This window comes from Pterocles gutturalis, unplaced genomic scaffold (assembly GCF_000699245.1).
Source record: "Pterocles gutturalis isolate BGI_N339 unplaced genomic scaffold, ASM69924v1 scaffold9107, whole genome shotgun sequence".
Classification (NCBI taxonomy): domain Eukaryota; kingdom Metazoa; phylum Chordata; class Aves; order Pterocliformes; family Pteroclidae; genus Pterocles; species Pterocles gutturalis.
Genome location: NW_010107972.1, coordinates 12,161 through 37,256, shown reverse-complemented (window position 1 = coordinate 37,256; position 25,096 = coordinate 12,161). Strand labels below are relative to the sequence as shown.

The window sequence follows — 25,096 nt, the reverse complement described above, 5'->3', positions numbered from 1 at the left end:
CTGGAGGTGAGGCTGACCTGCCTGTAGTTTACTGGATCCTCCTTCGTGAAAATAGGACTTCTGCTTTCTTGCAGTCCTCAAGAACACCCTCTGATCCCCATGACCTTGCAAAGATAGTTGAGAGTAGCCTCCCATTAGCATTAGCCAGCTCCCTCAGCACCCATGGGTGCATCCCCTCAGGACCCACAGGCTTGTATACATTCAGTTTGTTTAAATGTCCCTTAACTGAATCCTCCTCTGCTGATGGTGAGTCTTCATTGCTCCAGACTTTCTCACTGGTTGCAGGGACCTGGGATTTTCTGAGAACAGATTATTGAAGGAAGGAATATCTTTTAAATTGACTGCCTTTTTTCTGGTAGTGATCTGTCCCTCTAGCTATCAGAGATACACTTAATGTGCTTTAAATGCAAACCAGTTCTTTGCAGAATGTGTGTATTAAATAAATTTAGAGTCGGTTGATAGAACTATATGTAAAGCTAATCTTTCCATGGTTACATGGAAAAAGAAAAATTCTAGTGCACAAAGGAATACAAATCTTCAAAAAATGTGGGAGTTTTTTCTGTGTTCTTCTGTCCTGCATTGGCCTGGCTGAATGCTGGCAGCGCAGAGATGTGTATCAGGAGTGACTGCAGGCAGTGCAGGGATTTCAGAGATGGTTTCCATGTGTCAGAAAAACAAGGTGGATTAGTCTGCAGTCATGTTCACGTTGCGATTGAGAGCTGTTGTCTGTGTCTGAGCAAAGTTGTTTTAAGCTTGCATGGGTGTTAACAGTCCCAATCTACAAGGGTTTCTGTGCAGTCATCAAATGGGGAAAAGGAGAGATGAAAAAAAGTGAAATGCCATTTCCAGCTCAGCAGGAGCCTGATGGCTCCTGAGCTCAACAGGAGCAGAGTGCTGGGAGCCGCTGCCCCGCAGAGTACAGGTGTGGCTGTCAGCAGGAGGCAGGATTCTGAGCTCCAAGCCCAGCAGCAGCTTGGGAATCCCACTGCTTCCAGGGGTGCAAAGCACAGGTTGTCCCTTTTCTGCTGAGCATGTGCCCCTAGTGGGGAGCCTGGCCCTGCCCTCCAAAGAGAAATTGGACATCCCCACTGAGTGGAGTCAGAGTCATTCACAGCTGAGGAGTCACCTATCTTTGGCAGTGTTCATCTCCTCTTCAAGAGCAGCTCTGCCAGCCTAAAGTTATTATTCTCCTCTTCAAGAGCAGCTCTGCCAGCCTTAAGTTAATAATAACTTTAAAAAAGCCCTTCAGTTTCTTAGGGTTCCTTAAACAGTCAGGGGCTCTCAGGGGGTTGCCCAGCAGTGAGCACTCAGCCTAGCATCCCATGGAGGTCTGCCAGGGTCACTCCTCATCCTGCACACAAGCGAAAATTGCTCTGGGTGGGAACTGTGGCTCTGCCTCAAAACCAGTGGGAGAGTGTGGATATTGCAGTAATTATTCCCAAGAGTAGCTGTACCATCTTTTGGGCTGCTTTCTGCTGGCACTGTTACACAAAAAGGGTTGTTTATTTCCCTCAGCGTATCTTCTATTTTTAACGCAACTTGTTAGGTCAGGGTTGCAATGTGTATGTCTTGTTCACAGGAGACTGTTCATAACATACCTTGTATTAGGTGTCTCATCTTACATATAATCTTACCATAACTGTCTGAGCTTCGGCTTCAGATCATTACTAAGAGCCTGAGCACAAGCCTAGCCAAGCAGCATCCAGTGGGGCCACTTTGTTCACCTGTTCATAGGGGCTCTACCCATTAGTGCACTGAAGAAGCACCTTCTCTTCGTTTTGAAGAGAGCTGACTGAAAGCTCCAGGTGGAAGAACTGCTGAAGAAAAAAACCTGTCTTTTTAGTAAGGCAGAAAAATGTCAATGTTATTTACATTTTGTATTTTGATTGAAATTTTTCATATTGTATAATGTTTCATGCAAATTGTTTTCTCTCAGGGGTTTTAAAATGTTTTTTAAAGTTTTTAAAAAGTAATCTTATAAAAATGACTTTCATGAAATTCAATAAGAAAACACGTATGTTCCAGTAACATTAAAAAAATCCATTAAAGTGTCCATAACACCTTTGATACAAACACTATGAAAAATGCAGCAGAAATAAGAAATTACTTAACTGAAAGAATGCCACTGTAAAGGAAAATATGTGAAATGTTTTTTTTTCTCTTTTTTTTTCTTCATTTGCCATCAAGCTTTGAGCCATGTCCTATTTTAGTGAGTAAAGGTAGGATGTAGAATTTTGCCTCCATTAAAGTGTCCATAACACCTTTGATACAAACACTATGAAAAATGCAGCAGAAATAAGAAATTACTTAACTGAAAGAATGCCACTGTAAAGGAAAATATGTGAAATGTTTTTTTTTCTCTTTTTTTTTCTTCATTTGCCATCAAGCTTTGAGCCATGTCCTATTTTAGTGAGTAAAGGTAGGATGTAGAATTTTGCCTGGGGAATACTTTTTTTCTCTTTTTTTTTCTTCATTTGCCCTCAAGCTTTGAGCCATGTCCTATTTTAATGAGTAAAGGTAGGATGTAGAATTTTGCCGGGGAATACTTTAAAAACTTTAAATAAAATAATTACGAGCAGGTTATAAATAGAGATACTTTAAAAACTTTAAATAAAATAATTATGAGCAGGTTATAAATAGTCTTTTTATCTCATCTTACGACTAACATTGATTCTAAGAGAAGGCCAGTATTTATTTTGTTATAAATAAGTGATTGCCATAGTAAGGGAGCTGTTAAAATCATTGATAGAGAACTAATCACTCATTCTTAATGAAGTTGTTTGTGCAACTGTTAAAGTAACTTCATAATATGAAATTATGGTCTAGTGGGTTAACGCTGTAGATTAAGTTGTAAGACACCTCCAGAGCTGAAGGTTGACTTGCCCACTTCTCCCTGTTTGGAGAGGTGTTTGCATCTGCCAAAGTACATTTCAGTATGGCAACTTTGAAGAATTTTAAAATGATTATTTGCAAGATGACAGGTTTTTTTTGGTGGAAAGAGAAAGAAGTTGTGTATCCCAATGAAAAGGAAAGCAGGTGCAGTGACCCAGCATAGTAGCTTGTTGAGGCTGGTGCCCCAGGTTACCACGTGCTTGCCAGCTCGCAGTCTCCTGGCTTGCCGTAGTGCAGTCATGCTGTGGCCACGAGCACACGATCTCCGCATCCCCTGTGGTGGCTATGAAAGTCAGGGGACTACCCTTATTTATCTCTTCCCATTCAGTGTGGTGCATGTCACTCACTCTAGCCTTCCTTTCACAAGGTGCCTTGGATGCTCTTTCTGATGGTCGTGGGAAGAAGCTGTTTTAACCTCAGAGTTCATTACCGAGGAGTGTTCCCGCTGCTTCTGTGCTGAAGAGACACATCCTTGTGCCTGTGCTTCTCAAGGATAACACCCACTGGTTTTTGCAAAGGTAGTTTATTTTTCCTGTCTTTACAGACAGTGTCTTCAGATGTTTTGGAAGCAGCAATGCGGCTGGTAGTAAGAAGCAGAGGGCTGAACAGGACAATGCAGGCATGGGGTAAGGTCTGCTGCAATCCTGTTCATGAGGGCACGTGTCCATAATGGTGGTGATACGGGGGAACTATCAATGCCATGGCTAGGAGTGTCTTCTTTCTGTGCTCTGGGGAGACACTTGGGCAACCCTGGTGGCACAGTAACACACGGCTATTACCACCTAAGTGGTTTCAAATTCAGCTCGTCTATCATGGGTCAGCTTGAAAATCAGTCAAGAGCACTGTGTTGACTGAGGTTTAATACTGGGCTGTTCCTCAGGCTAGCAAAGGTTGTAAGGTTTGAAATGCAGGCTTGCAGAGATGGGCTTCTCCTTGCAACTGGAAGAGATGGAAAATGCAAGGAAGCATCCTTTGGGATGCAGGCAAACTTTCACTGGACCAGAATGAGTGGCACTGAAAGTGTGTATGGCAGCACTGCATTGTGAAAGTTTAGTCTCTTTTATTGTGCATGAGCTAGTTTGTTATCCTCACTGTCCGGTAAGGAAGTGGTGGAGGGTGCCTTTGCCTGACTGAAAGCAAGAAGGGAAGGAGTCAGGAGTGCAGCTCAGATCTGAACCAGCTTATGAAGATGGGACCAGCATTGCTGCAGCACTGTGGCACTGCATTTATGGCAACTAAAGGAAGGAGAATGAGTAATGTAATGTTTCCTGTGATGGGGAGCATGAGGAAAAAGAGATTTGAAAATGCTGCTCTCAAGTGATGTGGTTTGTTTTACTCTTGATTTTGCCATTCTTCATAGTGTATAGACTGGGACTTGATAATGGTGTTGCATAGGCCATTTGGATTTCCTTGGGTGTTCTGGACTGTTGACTTATATTCAGATATGGGATTTGAATGCATAAAAGAGGTAAAGGTGCCTTTGAAATTATTTGATCCTTAAAAAGAGAGAAAGGAGGGGGACAGTTAGCAGGGTGCTTTTCATTACTCACTCTGTTGCAATGAAGATGTATAAATATGGGATAAGACTATGCCACTGTATGGGTTGTTGACCATAGTAGTGCATCTCTCTCTGCCATATTAGTCAATAGGAAGCTGATGCTGCTGATGGTGGGCTGCTTTGTGGTTTGTCATGTAGCTCCTAGAAAGATGGTATAACTTATAGAACTTGTTAATGCTTGGCAATTTTACTGATCTTCAGGTTGTAAGGAGTTCACTCATCACCTTGTGAGCTGATGTGGTCTTTCACATGAAACTCCCATGTCTGGCTTCCTCTCTTCAGAGTGAGAGCACAGGTGTGACAACAGTTTCTGGTTCTCCTTCTTTGCACTTCCTGCTATTCCACAGGCGTTCTTGACAGCCTTGAATGTTCCTGTAGGTATCACTGCTCTTCTAGCCTCTATCTTTTTGTCCTGCAAGTGAGACAGAGACTTTCTTTGTAGGTGGGCCATCTCTATACAGAGCCCCTAAATCCTAGTGTTTCTTTCTGACAGAGGAAAAAAAAAACACAAATGAGTGGCTTTGAATTCATATGCTCTTATTTGGGGCAAACAAAAAACACAAAATCAACAACAACAAAAAAAGAGGCAAGTGAAAAAAAAAACCAAACAGGTAAAAATAAGTTTTAATTTCTAAAGAGTGTCCGTTATTTATTTGCTCTGACATTACTTTTCATTGCTTCTCCATTACTTTTTTTGGAAGGAATTGTTTCAGGAGAGGAAATAGGAGTCGCTTTTTACCTACTACCACCCAGACTGTTTTGGGGAAGTGTATGGACACAAGTGATGCATACCGGCAGACAAGATGCCATCATAGTTGTGCTCAACACACCTCACTGAGAGTAGCTGTTTCAGGGACCGGAGGAGAGGAAGAGGAGAGGGGGGGTGTACGTATGCCATGCGCCAGGGACAGATTCCCTTTGCTCTGATGTCACTTTCATACATCTTGTTAGAAATGAGTGGGTTAGTGACCGGGCAGGGATTGCAGGTGACACAGCGGGGCTTGGCATACCAAAGAAAACCTGAGATCACTTGGACTCGAACTGAGTGAAAAAATTCAGCTTTATGGCTCTGCTGGAATCAGACAGAAATGAGACTGGTAGTAAACAACTTCTGTGCTAATAGCAGGGTGCCATAGCGTGCAGGTGGTTTGCGACAGAAGTGAGTGCCTTTAAGCGTTGTTTTATGGTGTTGTGCATTTCAAACTGAAAAATGGCCACAAGCTTTATTACTTTAATATTAACGCTTTTTCGTTACTCTCTCTCCGCCCCCTCCCCCCAAACTGCTGCATTCATCCATTATAAAGGGGCTCTTTCTTTTTTCCCCTTGCCTGCTGTTTTTCACAGTGTGAGGAGGGAGAGGCAGATGGGTGGCAGGAGGGACAGTTGAGGACATAATGGCACCACATCTGTTGCCAAACAAAGCCAAAGCCCTGGCTGCTGCCGGATAACCTGCTGAGGTAACTCACAAAGCCGCCAATGATAAAAACATCTGCTGTGGCTGCCGCTTTCTAGTGACCTGTGAGGGGACCGTACCTCTCAGGAGAGCTTCTCCAAGTTTTTTATCCTCCCTCATGCTCCTTGATGGCAGGGGCTTTGCAGTGCAGGTGTTGGTATCCCATCCCTTCCCAACGCTTGCAATCAGGTATTTCCACAGCATTTGCTACTGAGGGCTGTGTGCCAGGATGTTTTAAAATCAGGAAACAAGTAGTAGTGATTTGCAGGACTGAATTTGCTCTGTTACCCCTTGCAATTTGGAAAAATTGTGTAAATTTTTTTTTCAAAATCCTATTCCTGTATTTTCTTTCCTAGTCTAAATATGTCAAGTTATCTCAGTGCCAGTACCAACTGTAACCAGAGTTAAGTGAGCCCTCTTGGTAGCTCTGCTTGATTTTCACTTTTCAACAAGCCTTAGTAAAATAAATCATGTCCCACTTGTCTTTATCGTGACCTAACTTAATTTGCTATAAATTATTTCTACCTGAGCTTCTTCGGCTGTGAACTTGCAGCCTCCAGTGTCTTGCTCATTGGATCATTGCCCAGATAATCAAGATTTTTTTTTTTTCTTCACAACTCCTGCTTTTTGTATGAGCTAGCTCTGCCAAAGTCTACTTGGCTATATAACCTCTGTGGGGACACACAAAGAGCTGATGTATTCTTGTCTTTAAAATAAGGGTTTTATTGAACCAAGTTTCGGTCTCTTCCTGTCATGCTCTGGTACTGCTAATAAAGACCTCTTTTTTCCTTAGAATAAATGTGACCTCAACTCTTTGTTCTCATCTTGGAGGCATCCATTGCAACACTTTCTTTTGGCTCTTCCTTTCTTTTCTTTTCTCCTTGGGAAGCATGACTGACTGACTGGAAAAATCTCTGCTCATTCAGTATCGAGCAGCTGTGCCTTGTTTTTGTGTTTTAGCACAGCTAGATTTCATGTCTGATAAAGACTGGTGTTTATTTCCACTGAGCGATGATGATCCTTTTTTTTTTTCCTTTAGAGCTGTTCCTATTATTTAGCAATTGTTGATAAACAACTTTTATGTCAACCCTCAGAACACTGAAGGCTCATCTCTCAACCAAGCTGCTGAGTTGCAACCAGGCTACATATTTGTTGCTGACTAAGGGTCAGAGAACCCTTAAAGGATTTCAGCCTCCTGCATCAAGTTGTAATAACAACTTGCTATGATCATATGTCCTCAGAAGAGACACTTACACAGGAAGCTTTTTATGACTTTGGAAAAATACTGTATGATTTTTATTTAAAAAAAAAGAATTTTACCTGACTTCTTGGGAAGCCTTGGGGATGCTCCAGAGCAGTCATTCCAAAATGAAAACATGTTGATTGTTGCTTAGGTGGAACACATGTAATTTGTAAAGTCTTTTAATGGCAGGTGAGGGCCTGATGAAACGCACCAGCACATTAAAAAATAGCCAGTTTTTCTAACTCTCATTTGGAGACAAGGAGTAACATGCAGCTGCTTACAATGAGCAGTCTAACGTTATCTTTCAATATAGCCTTTCTTTTGAAAACAGACACTATTGCTTGGTGTCTAGATTGTGGTGGAGCAGAAATGTCTGCTAGAGTAGTTTAGCTGTTACAGTGAATGTTGATGGAATTGAGTTTTCTGGGTGCATTCAGACTCTGCCGAAGGCATCCTATTACCTCCGGGTACAGGATGGTGCAGGAGCGGTGGGTACAAAAGGTACTGCCTTTGGGCACACAGCAGTCTCCTTAGTTCTGACATGCTTCAGTCTGATTTAAATTATTGGTCTCAATCTGAGGTTTACTGGTAAAACGACACGTCATGTGATAGGCAGGGGGTCAGATTAGATGATCTAATGGCTCCATCTGGCCTTAAACTCTTAATTAGGGAAATGCTGCCAGCACAAGATGTCATTGAAGCTTTCCACTGCTAGAGATCACTTGCTTGGGAGGTCCTCAGCTGAAGCAGAGCTGTGAAAGCTGTACATGGGCTAGTCTTTTCCTTGGCCTCTAATACTGATAGTAGCCAGCAGACCTAAAAATGAGTCCTGATGGGAACCTGCTAATCTTACTTTCATGGAAGTACAAAAGCCCTGTGTCTACCTATTCCAGACTGTCACATGTTCAGCCTGTAGAGCTATAATGATATCTAAATATAGAAATAAAATCTACTGTTAGCCCAGTACTATGACATTCATTGAAAGAAAAAAGAGAAGTTTCTGTGGCAAGCTGATGAAAAAGAAATTGCAGTTATTTGAAGCTGCTCATGGATTAAAATATTAAAAGTGGGGATGTGGTTTTAGTGGTGGGTGGTTTGATAACAGTAGAGCTTTATGATACCTTTGCTTGACACCTTTGGTGCAGAAATGGGAAGTAGAGATGTGTGTGTTGTGGTAGATGTGCTCTTTGGTCTCTCAGCTATTCAAGTGACACTGTGCAGTTTTAATAACCATTGACACAGCAAAACCAGCATCAATGATCAACCACTTTCTTCGGCAAGCCCAAATGGCTTGTAGTTGACTCAGAAGGTCACTTGAATTTCATCTTACAGTTGCTTAATTGCTTATTGTTCTCATAACTATTCCATACTTCCTCTTTCACTGTTTTCTGAAATGCATTGATACATCGCAGTCTTAATTTCTTTAATAGATGATTGTGGTTTTGTGGTGTTGAGCATTCACTTTTAAGTTTAGAGCTTTTAATTGGTAATTTCAAAATTTATTGGTTTCCTTTACAAACCAGTGTTGAACATTGTATTTTTCTTGCATTTTTCTAAATCAGATATTCTGCTTCTGCATGCGTCTTAAAGGCCCTGTTACTATACAACTAGCGTATTTCAGAGCACAAGCAGCTGAATTAATAACTGCTGAGGTGCTCTATTCTAAAGTGCTGTCCCCTACTGCTAGTTTATCTTGTGGATTTTTTTCCTCCCCTTTCAGATTTTTTCATACAGAGTAATTGCTCTGGAAGTATGGTTTTTTTTCTTTGTGGTCTCATCTTGTGAATATTAATTGGATTGTTTCATTTTAGTAGTGGCTTCTGCTGCCCTGGTTTCTTTCCTTGCAAATTCCTTGTGCTGTAGATTATTGCTCTGTGTTTATGTCACTGGGCAGTTGTCCATAGAGAGAAACAGCCTTGGTTTCCTGTGGTTTAACACAGTAAAGTAATCTAGATCCTGATTAAAAGCAAGAGTATGTGAAACTGGACACTAAACTGCCACTGCAGCATTGCCTCTGCTCACATCTGTATTTCCTTTTGAGGTGTCTTAACTCAAGAGATGGTCTCGTCTACGGTGACCCGTTGCGGTTCCTGAGAACCTGCTCTGTGGCAGAGGGTCAGCTGAAAGAAGCAACTTACCATCATGCTCTGCTTCGTTCTCCTCCTCCCTTCCCTGCCTTCCTTTGGAGTCTGTAACACGTCTTATTTTATCTAGGACTCCCTAGTGCCCAGGTATCTGCTGCCAGCATCTGTCTTGCTGGCTGCTTCATGCAACTGTTGTCAACTTTACAAAGCCACTAGCATATCCTTGCTGAACGGTCCCTTCGGGTTTGCATGCTTATTTCTGCCTTGCTGACTTTATTATCAGCACAGCTTCCCCAGCCTAATTACAACTTCTCCCCACTGCCTACTAAGTTGCAGGAACATTTGGATGAACCCCAAATGAACCTGAAGATAGCAGTATGCAGAACCAAATAAGCATCCTTAAAAGTGGAAGAAAGTTCTCTAGATGGTCTGAATCTTGCTTATCTTTGCAAAGCGGCGTCTTAAAGGCCTGTTCGTTTCTGATAACGGGATTTTTGTTACTGAGGGGGGGTAGATTTACACTTTGTAAAATAAGAATGAGATTTTCAGATGGACAAGGACACCATCTGCAGTCACCAGATGCACTTATCAAGATTAAATTGCAAAACTTGTCACTGATTATGCTGGTAATCATTGAGGTGATCAGTGTAATTATCTTGAGATCAAGAAGATATTTTCTCTGAAATGGTACTGCAGAATTAGGTTGAAGGAACATCCATCATTAGCTACTGGGTAGAGTCAGGGTATGGCTCCAACCAAGCACTTTTTCACTTTGATCACACTGTTTTATAATATGGGAGAAAAATAGATTAGCAAATATTGTGAAACTGACCTTTTATGTTGAAAACATTTTCCGTTGGATTCTATCAGCTTTATTGAAAACCTATTGCATTGCCTAATCGTGAAAGGCTCCTAGGCATTTGGTTCATAACCAGACTTGAGAACAGAAAGACAAAGTATTTCCACTTCAGGTTATTTTAAGCTTTCAGAGTATATTTTTTTTCTAGTATAGATCATATGGAGGATTAACTCAGCTGCTGCTAAGAAAGGGTTTTCTTGCCAAACAGGATGGTTGTTGATGTAGTCTCCAAAAATGTGACTGAAACTTGGTAGAATATAATCCCGAACTTGTTTTTTACTCTAATGCACACTAATAATTAATCTAGAAACAAATTATATGGCTTTGGAGAACTCTTTACAGACAGTTATTTGTCTGTTGGAGCATTTCCCTTAGCACCTGTAATGTGCTTCTTCATGTTCTTACATAGTAGTAAAAAACTCCATTTTGCAGATACGTTTGGCCAAGCAGTAAATGGCATATCTTGAGCCTTTGTTCATTCTTCTATAGATTGTCAAGCCAATTTCTTGCAAATGTAGTGATAAATGATGTTCAAGTGATGATGATATTAATCTTATGTGTTATGCCTTCCATTTTTAACTTACTTCATGTTGCCACTCCATATGCACTGTAAGTGTATGCAGTGTTTTGTTTCCTTTTTCAAATGGCATAGATATGCATACAAAACGTTGTTTGTATTTCCCAGCAGGTGTATTGGTCATGGAAGGGACAGGAGCCTTTTGTAGTCTAAGCCATACAAAGACAATGCAGAAGATAACTGGGGAAAGTAGGCTGCACTGAACATCTAAAGAGCAAGTGATGCAGCCTTTGTTAGGACTTGAAAGAAAGAGGTCTAAGAGCATCCTTGACAGCTGTTTCTTTAATTTCCATCAAGCATATCAAATTTCATTCCAAGAAACGTGTTGCCACAGAAGGCTTCCAAGAGCAAAGCATCATTGGAAAGATAGGAGATAACTGGTAATATTTTTCTGTCATTGATCTGTTATTATATCTGCTAAGCTTCACACAATTATTTATCAGATGAGAGTTATAAAATAATTCCTGACTTGACATGGAAAGGGAGAAGAGTCAAATACATTTTTTAACATGAACCAAACCCATCAGTCTTGAAGTGCTGATTCATTTGCCCACACAGTATAATTAAGTTAGCTGTTAATCTGTAATAAGGAGTGATGCATTCAGTGATCTCACAATCAGAAATTAATTATACCTTAAAGTGTTCATTTGGCTCTTCTCAACCATTTTATTACTCTGTGACTGTTAAGAAAAGCTTAGACTCTGTAGACTTTTACCTACACAGTTTGATTACACAACTGGAAGTGGTTTGCCGTGGGTGGTTGTTAAAAAGTTGTCTATACCAGAAGGTTTTGGGGAACAAAATGTTGACGGGCATTCCGAGTCCTGTCTTAGGGGAGAATATTATAGTTTGAATACATTTGGTGTTTCATTAGATAATGAATCCATTATGTAATTGGAGTTCAGGCTCCCACTGATTAATCATGGCATTTCAGTTATTCATTGAATCAGTGATCTTTTGTACCCCTGTTTTCCCACCTCATTTGCTGTTGGTTTCTGTAAATTTCTCTTCTTACTGCTTTAGGATTTCATCTTGCTGTGTTCTGAGATCCTGAAAATCTTACACTGTCAGAGACTTTAATCTGGAAATTTAAATCACCTGGCACCTTGCAAGCAGCTCTTGGCATCTCTCTGATTTGGTGCTTCATAGCATTTTGACTGCCTACCTTCAAGGTAGCTGTGCTGTGAAGCAACCAGGCAGCTGCCCCCTGTTTGAGGAGTGCCAGGGAGAGATGCATGAAAGATGGAGGTTGTCCTGACACTCGAAACCAGATTCCAGTACTTAAAGGGGGCTACAGGAGAGATGGGGAGGAACTCTTCATCAGGGAGTATAGTGACAGGGCAAGGGGTAACTTTTAAGCTGAAAGAGGGCAGATTTAGATGAGATAGTAGGAAGAAATTTTTCACTGTGAGGGTGGTGAGACACTGGAACAGGTTGCCGAGGGAAGTTGTGGATGCCCCATTCCTGGAGGTGTTCAAGGCCAGGCTGGATGAGGCTTCGAGCAACCTGGTCTAGTGGAAGGTGTCCCTGCCCATGGCAGGGGGGTTGGAACTAAATGATCTTTAAGGTCCCTTCCAACCGAAACCTTTCTATGATTCTATGATTTTTGTTTCATCTGCTAAACTGAAATTCCTGACAGTGTCCTGGAGACACAGAGAGGGTCGAGTTGCCCAACTCCAAGTGTGCCTGTGCAGCTAGTGAGATTGCCCTTTGCTGCGACGTGCCATGGTGCCTTCCCCATTGACAGTACACAGGCAGCATTGTTTTAAAGGATTGTGTTTGTGTGGAGGACTTCACTTGATACCCATGAAATTTGTTGTTCTGTAGAGCACAGACAGCACAGAGATCAGAAGCAGCTGTTGTGTTCTCCTTCGTCTCCTGCTGTTCCCGCTCAGCTCCCGCTCTCAGGTATCCTCATTTTCCAGCTCAGTACCCACTCAGTCAGTTACGTTGCCATGGTGTAGTTTTATCGTATGTCCATAGGGAAGTGAAAAAAACCCCACTTTTAAAATTTCTTTTCTTTTTTTCTTTTATAATTACTGTTATTTTGATACTGTTGCTTCTGAGCCATCATCTAAATCCTGTAACAGATTTAGAGCAAGATGTGGAAGAAGGAGGCTCAGTGTTTTTTACATCAATCTTCTTGTGTTTTTGAACAGTTGTGGTCAGATTCAGCCCAACCACAGGTGCTGGAAGAGCCAGGCAGGACTTGATGGAGGTTTTTCCCCCAATGTGCACAGATTCTGTTGGCCTTCAGAGGCTCAGCGGCTCTCAAACAAGCACACAGATGCACGGGACAACTCAACAAGTAGATTACTGGAAAGTCTGTACTAACTAACTGGTAGAGTAAGACTGATTAAGGATAGGATGTATAGAAGTAGTTCTTCCCATGGATATGTTCTCTGTTTTGATTATTTGTTAATATGCCATCTGCAGTTGTTTGGTAATAGTGGTGGCAAATCTCTTTATTTGTTTCGGGTAAAAGCATCCTGTTCTCAGTCCTTTAACAAAATGGACTTTTCAGGTGGGCTCATCACCCATGAATTTTAGCCATTAGTCTCCAGCTTATGCCTGTCTTGTTAGTACTAGTTACAAGGTAATATTTTTAGAGATAAACTCATATATGACATTATATGACCATGGGAAAAAAAAAAGGAGTGCAAAGACATAAAATATAACTCTTTATGGACGTGGAGAGCAAGGCAGGTCTATGTGTGTACTGTAACAAACAAACTGGCATTACAGGAAGAAGAGTTCAAGGAAGACAATCCATTAAAAAGAGGAGCATTTTCTATTTCAGTGGGTAATTTGCTAAATCTGATTTAAAACAAAAGCATTCAATATGACAAAGTTAAAGCCTATTTTAGTAGAGAATAGGAGACTAGATTTATCAATGAGCATCTTTATACCAACATAGTCAATGTCTTAAAGAGCAGAAAAAAAATTCTAATAATTTCAGGTCTTTCGAAACTATAAAACATCTCAGTAATTTTCTGCAAGTCAGATAAAACTATGATCTTTTTACCATGTTCCCTTTTAATGGATTTTTAGTTTTAAAATTTTAATATTTATTCAAAGTGCAGGTTTGCTCTAAAAGATATCTAAAAGAAGAGCCCTGTAGGAGTCTTCATTTCCTGGGCTTTTCTAATCCTGTATCAAACTTCTGATGCTGGCACGCAAGAAGGTTGTTACTCCAAAGGGCAGGAGTTTACTTAGACTGTGGTTGAAGAGTCAAGATGGTTTTTTTTAGGGATCTCTTGAAGGCTTACTGGGAGGTGAGAGTTTCATTTGAAGGCAGTAGAGCTGCACACACAGATACAAGCAGTTTAGGGATTGATATGGATGGGGTACACCTTGACATGTGCAGTGCATCTCCGATGTGGAGGGCCAACAGTTGCTCACAGGTAAACCTTTGGTATTAACTGAAAAAACAGTGATGTTTGTGGTGGACTCTGATTTCAAGGAGTGTGGAGCTCTGTGGTGCTACTTGGGATCTGTTTTCAAATGAGGGTTGCTCCAGGTACTGTGCCTAAAGTTAGTAGCAAGATAATTTAAGTCTTCCAGCTGTATATCATCAGAAACATGGTATGGCTGGGCAGGTGAATTGTGCACCAAACCCTGTGATCCATATTCTTGGGAACCTGGGCTGTACATAATCTTTTCCAGTTTTTCCTGTTGGTTGAAAAGTGACAGACCAGACAGATTGAGTGCAGTCATGACACAGCCAACAGGCCACCTCCTGTGGTTGATCTGTTGGCATCTTCCTTTTGTCTCTTCCTGTTCTTGCTTGCTTGTTTGAGCACATCAGCTACAGTAACAAGAAATCCTTCTCTAATCGTGGCATCTTTAGTAACCACCAATAGAAACCGTGTGTGCAGATGCTGAGCATCTCTAGTTAGCTGTGACTCCTTTGACATTGCTAGAGTAACGGATGCAATCTTTCTCATCAGGGGATCCAGCTTTGAACACAAAAGAGACATTATTCTAGTACCTTACATTACTGATAGGGAAAATGGAGTTGCTATCACTGAATCTCCTTCATAGTGAGATGTGTGTGCCGTGCAGCTCTCTTCACACATGACAAGACGATGATGTAGTTGCTCCAATGCCAGTGAAGACATAATTTAGCTTATGGAATCTGCACGGATGATCATGCATGAGATGGAAATACCACTTGGCATAAGAGATCAGCAGTGAAAACCCTTTGTAGCCAGACTTTCTGACCCTGGAAGCCACAGCAAAATCTGTAGATGGCTGACAGCTATGCTCTCACTTTCATACTGTGCCACCAGACTTGACTCCACAAGCTTGCCTTGCTCCTGAGCCCTCACTGCTTCCCCCAGGATCCCAGTGCTTCGGCACTTGCCCTTAGCATCACTCGTGCTTTTGGGACATGGCTGCAGTCCCTCTCTGTCTGCTGGGCACCTTGTATACTTCTGCCTTTTGTTTTTCTGCAACTCATTTTGTGCCGTGGCTTTGTAGTCCCATGCAATCTCTGAACCTAACCTCTTGTACAGATGGGACTGTACTCTGCCTGTTGACAGTGCTGCACTCTCCAGTTCTTGGGGTTGGGCTCCAAGGGGACAGATGTGGCTGACTTACGTGATCAGTTATCTATCAAATAGCTGTGATCAGTCCATAAGACCCTGGAGTGTGAAGATGGAAAAGGGAGGGAACACTGCGTAGTGGGTGGGGAGAGGTACATGGTGGGAAAATGCATGCCTCCTGATGAACCCTGTGCTCAAAAGGAGACCATGCTTCAGCTGCAGCTTGATGCCATAGCACCTTTAGTCTTTTCTTCTCAGCACCTTGTGACATCACATCCCAAAGAAAGAGCATCTTCCAAAGTGCCTGCAATATTTATCCAATTGTTATTGCTAGAAGAGTGCATTCTGCCCAGTGCCTGTGCTGGTTGGCTTAGGGAACAAGAATGTTTTTTAGGATCATATCTTCCTCCATTTTCTCATTTCTGCTTGTTTGTGAATGATAACAACAACAAAAATTAAAAATCCTCCCCTGTCTCTTGTCATTGCATAGTCTTCACAATCCGTGATCCAGTGAAGGCCAGTGTGGCACTGACTGCAGAGAGCTGCTGCTGATTAATCCCATCAGTGTTTGACCACAAGCAAGACAAGTGATGATGCTGTGTGTGAGTCTGAGGGTCTTATGCTGGCATGGACCTGTGTGATCCTGTTCTACAGACTTCATTTGTGGCCATCGTTTCTGTGATGTAGGACAGGAATCATCCCATAAAGACATTTATATTAAAGACACTGGGTCATGGTTTTGTCTTTATCATGCGAGATCGTGAAAAGGGTGATGTTCTTAATCTGTCCTCAACAGAAATGTTTGGGAATTCACCTGACAATGTCTGACAATTCAGGTAAAATTCCAAGTGAAAGCATTGTGATATTGGAGCAACTCAAACAAAGATATGTGGCTCTCACAGGTAATGTTTGTAGTTCTAGAAAGTAATCTTTGAAGCACCCTACTGAAATCTAGATACACAATGTATGGAGAAAGCATCTGATGAACAGGCAGGGACTAAATCTCTCCCATGTGGAAGACAGAAATTTTGAGGAAGAGTATCATCAACAGGTAGCTCTGCTGACTTCATCCTAGTGGAAATGCAAGCTGATCCTGATGGCTGAAGAGGCTGTGAGTGTGTTTAAAATACTATAAGCAGAATACCTCATAAGGCTGATTTTAGTCTCTGCTTTTGAGTCCTCTGAGAGCATCAGCCATCCTTCAAGTGCCAGGGACTGGCAACTGCTCCGCTCTCACTTATTATGGTTGCAAAGGTTGTGTGGAGGGCCAGCAAGGAACTACTCACACATGAGTGAGCACTTGAGTAATGACAAGAGCTGCCCTGTGGACTCTGAAAGTCTTTACACCATAGTAGAAACCACTACCATAGCAGAAACCACTTTTACCTCCCCTTGCCCTTCCCCTTCTCTTTTGTTAAGTCAGACATCTTTAACTGTATATATGATTGATTATTTTGTTGTCCTAGCATTGTCCTAAACAACGAAGAAGTCTCAGTCTGTGTAATTTATATGCTGTTCTGTGTGATGGTTATAGGATTTCCTATCCTCCTATAATCTTGCTCTGAAGACACAACAGTATAAATTTATATTGCAAGTAGTCTTGCCATGGACTTTATGTGTGACTTGGCTAAGTCTGCAGACCCTTTTTTCTAGGTGCGTAGTTGGAGGCACTAATGCTTCTTTACATCACTCATTTCTTGTGGGGCGGAGTTATTAATCAAATACCTAATTTAGCACTGTTGCATTCAGGTGGTAAGATACAGTCTCTGCACCTTGCTTGCTGGAAAGGCAAACATCTGCAAGTACCTAATTCCTGAAGCTCAGTAGAAATCTCAATGGGTATTAAAAGCAAATGTGCTTTCCTTGAGGATTTCAGGATTTGTACATTTTTCTGTGCTTTTGGGTGTTTGTACTGAGTGAATGGTCTTGGGGGAGCATGAGAAGAGGAAAGCTTGAAAACCAGTTTAAATTGCAAGACTGTAAATAATTATTTTGTGTGATCTTCCCTCTGTAGTTTACTGCCCTGCAATATTTGATTTGTATGTTAGGTTTTCTATGTTTGTTCTTGTATTTTAGGAATGTACACAAAAAGCCTTTCATACCATGCTATTACCTGTGCTTGTAGTATTGCTGTTATTTCCCTGTGTCTTCATTTACTACATTACTTACATTTATTTTTCATTTTTTCTTTATTTGCAGATTTCTAATTAATTCATATATTTATTTTAATTTAGTGTCTTCCATCCCTTTCTGCATAGCTTTTCGTGTTTCTGTCTGGTATATAGCTCTTGTCTTTATTCCAACTTTGTTACCTTCTTTATTTATTGTGTTCCAAGCAGAGAAAATGAGATAGATGGTCAAGAAGCCAAAAAATCTTCCTTTTATCATTACAGATGTGCAGATCCTAGTTCTCTTGTCTCTTGTTGTAGTCATTAGCATGCCTGTGAGTCAGGAAAGTCCCTGCTGTAAGTTTGTTGGTGAACCCCAAACCTCAGATATCCCCTTGGATCAGATATTCTGATTATTGAAGTAAACAAAACTCTGTTTCCTCTGACTCGTGTTCAGTCTCACTGGGTTGCTTCTAGTTAATTTACTGAGAATTTGCTGAGCTTTACTCTTGCTTACCTAAGTTTTGTTGACTGGGTTGTCAGTTATGGGTTTAAATTTGTATTTGCTCTTCTAACAACTTAGAACATTGAGAGTTTTTCTGCCTCTTTATCCATTTACATAGTTATCTCTTTTGAAGAGGCATTGCTTCATTAAACACTTTCCTGCTTAGTCGGTAATGATCCTACTTCTTCCACTCTAAACACATTAATACATTAAAGAAAAAGAGCTTCATTTGTCTTCAGTGGAATGCAGATGCTCCACATGGGTTTTGGTGCATGGGGCATCTTCAACACATGTTCTCTGGTGGCATAGGTGTGCTATGGAGGACTCAGCAGGATCTATGATGTAATTCCAGGTTGGCAGGGGATTTTTAACCTGTAGTGAAGCAAATATGATAGTTGTCACACTCTGCTGAGAACAGTGTAATTTTTATGTTTCTACGAAATTAACCATCTACTTCAGGTCTTTGCTCTTTCACCCCAGTCTGTTCCTGCCGTAGGACTCCAGTATTGCTAGTTGGAAAGCCACTGTATACAAGTAGTCAGTGATGAGATGCTTATTCTGTGGTGATGAGCTGGACCACTTGTCTACTCTTTTGGTGCAGCACAGTAGTGAGACATGTAAACATGAAGGGGAAAAAAAAATAGGTGGCAGCTGTTTTTCCAGGGAATGGGCCTTCTTGCAGCAGCACCCAGGGCTGCGGGAGGGAGGAGCAGATTGCCAGGAGCTGCTGAGGGAGCAGCTGCCAGCTCCAGCTTGGCCTCCGAATGGGCTGCACGTTTTAGCAAGTACTTAGCACTTTTGGGCAGACCGGGGAAAAAACAACTTCTGTAACTTGTCTCCTTTTGTAGCAGATTTCTGTCTGATCTGAAGAACAAGCACTGCAGTAACCCAAGAGCCACAGGGAGAAACAACAGGGATGCACCCAGTGCAACTGGCTTCTTTCATGTAAACCCTGTTTCTTCCACAGAGGTCCTGCAGGACTCTCTGTTGATGGTGGAGATCCTGCCCTTCCTTCATTATGTCATAGGGAGTTTTTCTTGCTCTGCTTACTTCCTTTCTAAATGGTTCATATTTCCAGTGTTAACTGCACAATTTCTCATTGCTAACAATTTTCATTCTTTCTAATTTTAGAATAGAACATTTCTGTGTTACGGAGTCCAAGCATAAGCTTTCTGTTCAGGTTCCTGGGCCATCTCTCTTGATCAATAGATAAGGTGAAGAGTAGTGGTGATCTACTACTCCTCTTTGCAGTAGTTGCAAGAAGAGGGTGCTGAGCTTTTGCCATTCCCAAGCCGTAGCAACAGAGTAATCACACATAATGTACATGTTATTAAGATGTTTTGGTGGGTTTGGATTTTTGTTTTGTTTTGTTTTGTTTCTGTGGGGTTGCTGACATACTAAGCCTCAGCAAAAGGGTTAAATAAAACTTCAACTATGGGTTTGAAATACTGCATGACGCATCTGATCCATATAGCTGTGATGTGCCAGAAATTGCAGTTAGTATGTGAGTTCTGCAGGCAAAAGTAATTGCAATGCAATTTCTTCTTCTTCCTGTAGAATCACACATATCCTCCCTGCAGGGATATTGTTGTTCAGTGGACTACACTGTGGGTTTGGGGGGAAAAAAAAGTCATTTATATGTAAATACAACCTAGAGGCTGCAAATGTCCAAGCTGCTACAAAGACAGAGGGCATGTGCATGAAAACAAATGGACCTGTTGTGGTTAGAAAATTCATAGTTTACTATAATAGGAAAAAAATAAATTAGGTTGTCTTTGAAACCTAATAGGTCAGCATTTCAGACTTCTGTATTTGTGCTCCAGTTAAAGGAGAAAATGGAAAAGCTTCTGGATGTTTACTGTTTTTAAGCCAACTTGAGAGAGGAGAAGCAGAAACAATATTTTTCATATGTTCTATTAGCAAATTACATGCCATGAATAAGGTTTTTTTGTTGTTGTTTGGCTTGTACATAGGCTTATGTGAGTTTTATTTGGTTTAGGGGAGATGTGAGTTTTTGGCAATTGTTACATTTCTTTCTTTTTCTCTATGTTAAATGAAAAGAAAATTTTCAAGAAAACTGGAAGCAGAAATTATTTTTGTGGGTCTCACAGCAGTGTCTCACAAAATGCTGGGAGGTACAAGAAATCCAGCAGTCAAAAGGAGAAGAGAAGGAGGGAGAGACAAACAAGGAGATGGTGGATGTTTGTGGTGTCTTGCAGCAGCATTTGGTTTACTTAATTTTTTTTCTCGATATAGTAAAAATATTTCCTGGCTGAAGTACTTTGATTTGGATTTAAAATGGCATAAAATATTTTGAGATTAGTTAACATTAACCACCACAAATTCCTCACTTACCTGTCACTTGCTGGAGGTGTAACTCTTAGATCCTGTTGATGCATCTGCTGCTTTAGCAAGGGAAAATGTAATTTAGTTTTATAGCCGTCTTAGAAAAAAAACCAAACCAATGCCTCCTCTAATAAGTATTAAAGCCCAAACCTGAGCAATTTGTAATAAGTGCAGTCTATCCTCTTAAAAATGTACTGGGGATTTATGTACTAAACTCAGATTAATGCTAATAGGAGTTACCTAAATAAATTCTCTGGTGCACTGATAGGATAACAGATAATTTATTTAGTGTCACACTTCACATTGATTTAATTTTATTTCTTTTTTTTAATGAAAACAAAATTGGGATTGGAGTTTATGGTATAAGGAACTTGTTTTCCTTCCTCCCTGTAGGTGTGCTTCTAAGAAGACTGTTGACCATGAGGAAGCCCACGTATTAGTCAGTTTTTACTAATCCCACCAAAGAAAATGAAGCCACGTTTCAGCTTTGCCAATCCTTTTCCCACCACTTTTGGCTGAATGAGAAATGGTCGGGTGATTATGCTGACATCCCAGCATGCATTTGGTAGACCTGTGGTTAACTCGTTCCCTCTCCATGTGTCTGCTCTTACAAAGTTTTGTCCTCATGATACTGTGCTTTCATTCTGCCAGTATGTGCCCGAAAGGCTGCCTCTGTTCTCACTCCGGAGGTCTGAATGTCAGCTGTAGCAATGCGAACCTCAAGGAAATACCCAGAGATCTTCCTCCAGAAACAGTCTTACTTTATTTGGACTCCAATCAGATAACATCAATCCCCAATGAAATTTTTAAGGACTTGCACCAGCTGAGAGTCCTCAATTTATCAAAAAATGGGATTGAATTTATAGATGAACATGCCTTTAAAGGGGTGGCAGAAACCTTGCAGACTCTGGATTTGTCCGACAACCGGATTCAAAGTGTGCACAAAAATGCTTTCAACAACTTAAAGGCCAGAGCCAGAATTGCAAACAATCCCTGGCACTGTGACTGCACGCTGCAGCAGGTGTTGAGGAGCATGGCCTCCAACCATGAGACGGCCAACAACGTCATCTGCAAGACTTCTGTGCTGGATGAACACGCTGGGAGACCGTTCCTTAACGCTGCCAATGATGCTGACCTCTGCAACCTTCCTAAAAAGACTACCGATTACGCCATGCTGGTCACCATGTTTGGCTGGTTCACCATGGTGATCTCGTATGTAGTTTACTACGTCCGGCAAAATCAGGAGGATGCAAGGAGGCACCTTGAGTACTTGAAATCCCTGCCAAGCAGGCAAAAGAAACCAGACGAAGCTGATGACATCAGCACTGTGGTATAGTATTCTGAATACAATGACTGCCTTTGTGATGGAAACTAGATTTGGATGACTCTAAAACCAGAGGTTTACTTCTAACGTTCCTTGTAAACTTTAAGACTTTGGGGTTTTTTTCTGTTTGACTGAATTAGGCCACTATTGAGCTTTCTAACAGAAAGTTTTGTCCGGGTGGTATACTTTAATTATTTCTCTGGTGGTATCCTAAAGCAAGTGAATTAATATGTAAACATTAGTTTAGACCCATTCCACTATTTAATAATGAAATTTATTTTTTTAATTTAAAAACCAAATAAAAGCTTAAATTTCAACCATGTCAAACAGAGTAATTTCTTGATCAGAAACCTATCTGGTGCCAGAGAACACTTGGTTCGATCAGGTCAAAGAGAAGAGTGATGATGAAGTGAGCTGTGAGAGGTCTGGGAATGGAGGGTCCCTGAAGGGCACTTCTCTCCTTGGGGTACCAGGTAAAGAGCTGGTGCATGGTAGCCCATTTTTGGGGTTGCTTGCTGGCTGCTGCCAGGAGAGGGGAGCAGTGTGGGGAGAGCAGAGTGCCCTGACTCCACGTGTAAGGGACCGAAGCTTGGTAAGACTGGAAGGGCGTTTTGACAGCACTGGGGAGGAGCCACCATGAAGGAGCTGCATTGCAGGACATCAGAGAGAGGTAAGTGGGGAAATGCTGTGGGTTTTCGTCTTACATCTACCTGCTGCTTCCAGTGAGCTTCAGGCTGGTGTCCCCAGCACTGGGGAGGACAGCGAGAAAGCAAGAGCAAACTTAGTGTACTGTTCAAACTAGAGTACCACTAGTGATGGAGAAAAAAAAAAAAAAGTTAAATAAAACTGGTCTTTTTAATCTGTATATTGGTTCGTAACTAAAAGTGGCTTTATTTTTTAGGGTGCCACGTTTTTTAAAAAGCTGACTGAAATAAGTGAATATATAGGCTTGGCATATTCTATTGTGTGTTAGAAAATATTTTTGCATGATTTTATGAATAAATGCTTTGGAAAATATAAAGCCCATGCAGTTAAACTCACTCTTGAATATGAAATGGGTATTTCAAAGTTCTGCTGTCTTTAAAAAATGATGGTTTTCTCTTCACAGATGAAGTTTTGAAAGGGAACATATTCACAAGAATGTATTCTTGTTCTTTATTGCCATAATAAAATGATACTCATCACTGGGTTCCTGTAGATCCAGTCTAACTGGCATTGGAATATGAATTGCAGAAGGTTGGATTAAAAATATATATAAAATGCTGCTTTGCAAAAACAAATGTTAAAGGACAGCCTTAAAAAATTAAAAAAAAAAAATCCAGAGTTATGTCTCCCATTAGATTATCCGTTATTTCTGTTACAATTATATTATTTTATATTTTAGAGGGCACGAGCTTGTTCATCTTATTTCTTTCAGAACATTGTTTAAAGAATATCTGAAATTTATTCCAAAGCAGGTAAGAAAACATGGAGAAAAGATTTTATTTTTTTTAAAAATGTGCATAGAGTTAACTTTTTATGTCATCTTTGTGGGCTGAGTCCTGTCTGAGTAGCTGTGCTTGTAACCAGTTTACCTATTTGCATTGTTCTATCTCGATGAACAGGTTTTGGCATATTAGTAGAATGTTAATGTTTGTAAAGGGAAGTTTGTCCAAAAAATATCTGCTCTCTGATATTTATGCCTCCCCTCCCCCAACCCCCTTTAAGTAAAAATTTTATTTTCTAAGGAGGGGAAGCTGTTAATTGTACATCCTGCATAGTTTTAATTTTGTACCTTCCTTTTTTCAAGCTCTATCTTGATGAACTTTCCAGCATTGCCAAAGTGCCGCCCCCAGCTCCCCAAGCTCTGTGTGGCCTCCTGCGGGAGCCAAAATCAGTGGGGCTAAATACACACGTGAATCTGAACAGAGCAGATAAAATGTTATATTGTACTGGCAATATAAGAAACCCTACTCAACGGGATGTGTAGTGCCTCTGTGTAGGCTGAGCCAAGTATATTCCTGATATAATTCTCCTAATTTCTCTAAAATCTCCTTCAGGGTAAAATTTGTCTTGTTTCTGTTTTGTTCCCCAAGCGATATTTCAGATCCCAGCTAATGTGCTACTTTCAGAAAAAGCAGTGGGGACTGGCTAAAAGAAGGGACTGATGTGGAGGTACTATCGTAATCAAGAATACAGTGCTGTTTATTTACAACTAAATGCAGGAATTTATCCACAAAATTTGTACAGAATTGTTTGAACAGCAACATTTACAAAAATGTAGACAGTCTTAAAAAACTTAAAAACACTTGCAGGCTTTAAAAATTTGCTTTCAAGCTGCATTTAAAACAGAACAAAACAAAACAAAAACCAAAAAACAAACCACAAACCTCTCCCCAAAAATGACTGACAAAACTATAAATAATTTCTCTTCAGTTTTTTCCATTTTTCTACCTTATTACTTGATCCATAAGACTGGTTCTGGAGCTGGTACAGTTTTTCCCCAGCTAAGCTTCTGATTCTACGTGTTTAAGTCCTGACCAAAACCAATTTGAACCAAGTTAAGCAGTACTCTGTAGAAAGGCTCTGGAGAGATGGTTTCATATCAGTTCTCCAGGTCTACTGATTTTCTTTAATTGATTCCCTACCAAACTTCTCTCCTCGCAAAACTTTTCCTTTCTTCTTTTAAAGCCAATACTGAAATCTCTCTTTAAAATCTGAGAATCAAGGCAACCAATAGATGCAAACTCATCAAGCTGAATTTAGCTGACGAGGAAAATTAATTACATCACTGTTCCTCAGCTGTGTGGACTTGACAGTGCCAGTATCCTGACAACTCAAATATTTGAGCTGCATCTCTGTTTCACTGAAAAGAAGCAGAAAAGAAATATAAAAAACTTTAGCATGTGAAGGCCATTGTTTTTATCATGTTTACTGCACACATTTGTGTCCAAAACTGCTGTCTGTAGAAAAGCCTATGCACTCCCCTTCTAAGTCAATGGCACAAACTTTTTAAACTTCCGATTGCATGATATATCAAGGAGTTATTTTGTTTACCAAAATAGTTTTGCTCAAAAATTAGTAAATTTTTATCTTTTTAGATGTGATACCTTAGTATATAAATACAATGAAAGGAAATAGATTTTTCCATATTCACAAGAGATAGTATATGACAGAAAATGAAGAGGGAAATGCATAGTAGAGTGATTCTTAATTTTCTTTTTAGTTAAGATGTTTCACGAAAATAGGGCTAGGGCTCAGAAGGTTAAATGTGATTCATTTCGCTATCCTGATTTTTAAAAAAACTTCCTACTTTTTGTTTCTAAAGGGTAAAGAATAACTCTTTTAATGTTACTTTTTTCTTAAAACTAATGCTGATTTTTCTCTGCTAATTTTCTAATGTTATGCTCTGTGGGTAAGATCTGCGGTGGTGCATTCTGGCTGTGTGTAATGTAGGCTCATAATTTATATTTGTAGCCTGTTCTCAGTTTTGTACAGAATTAGATACAGATATCTTCACCATTAATGTACATTTTGTTTTCAAATCTTCCATAGCAAGATTTTGCACTGCAATTGCCATAATTTTCAGGGGCTGAGTATGAACAGAAAGTGCGGTGGTGC

At 40.6% G+C, this 25,096-nt stretch overlaps 1 protein-coding gene across 1 annotated transcript; it reads left to right on the top strand.

Moving 5' to 3' along the window:
- The first annotated feature begins 20,569 nt into the window (after positions 1–20,569).
- LRRC3B (leucine rich repeat containing 3B) lies at positions 20,570–21,819 on the top strand. The gene has a single exon (XM_010072453.1). The coding sequence runs from the start codon at positions 20,729–20,731 to the stop codon at positions 21,506–21,508; it is 780 nt and encodes a 259-aa protein (XP_010070755.1). The 5' UTR covers positions 20,570–20,728; the 3' UTR covers positions 21,509–21,819.
- The last annotated feature ends 3,277 nt before the right edge of the window (positions 21,820–25,096 follow it).

Bases quoted from the DNA above. Each gene is read 5' to 3' on its own strand.
- LRRC3B (XM_010072453.1), top strand. From the start codon at position 20,729: ATGCATTTGGTAGACCTGTGGTTAACTCGTTCCCTCTCCATGTGTCTG.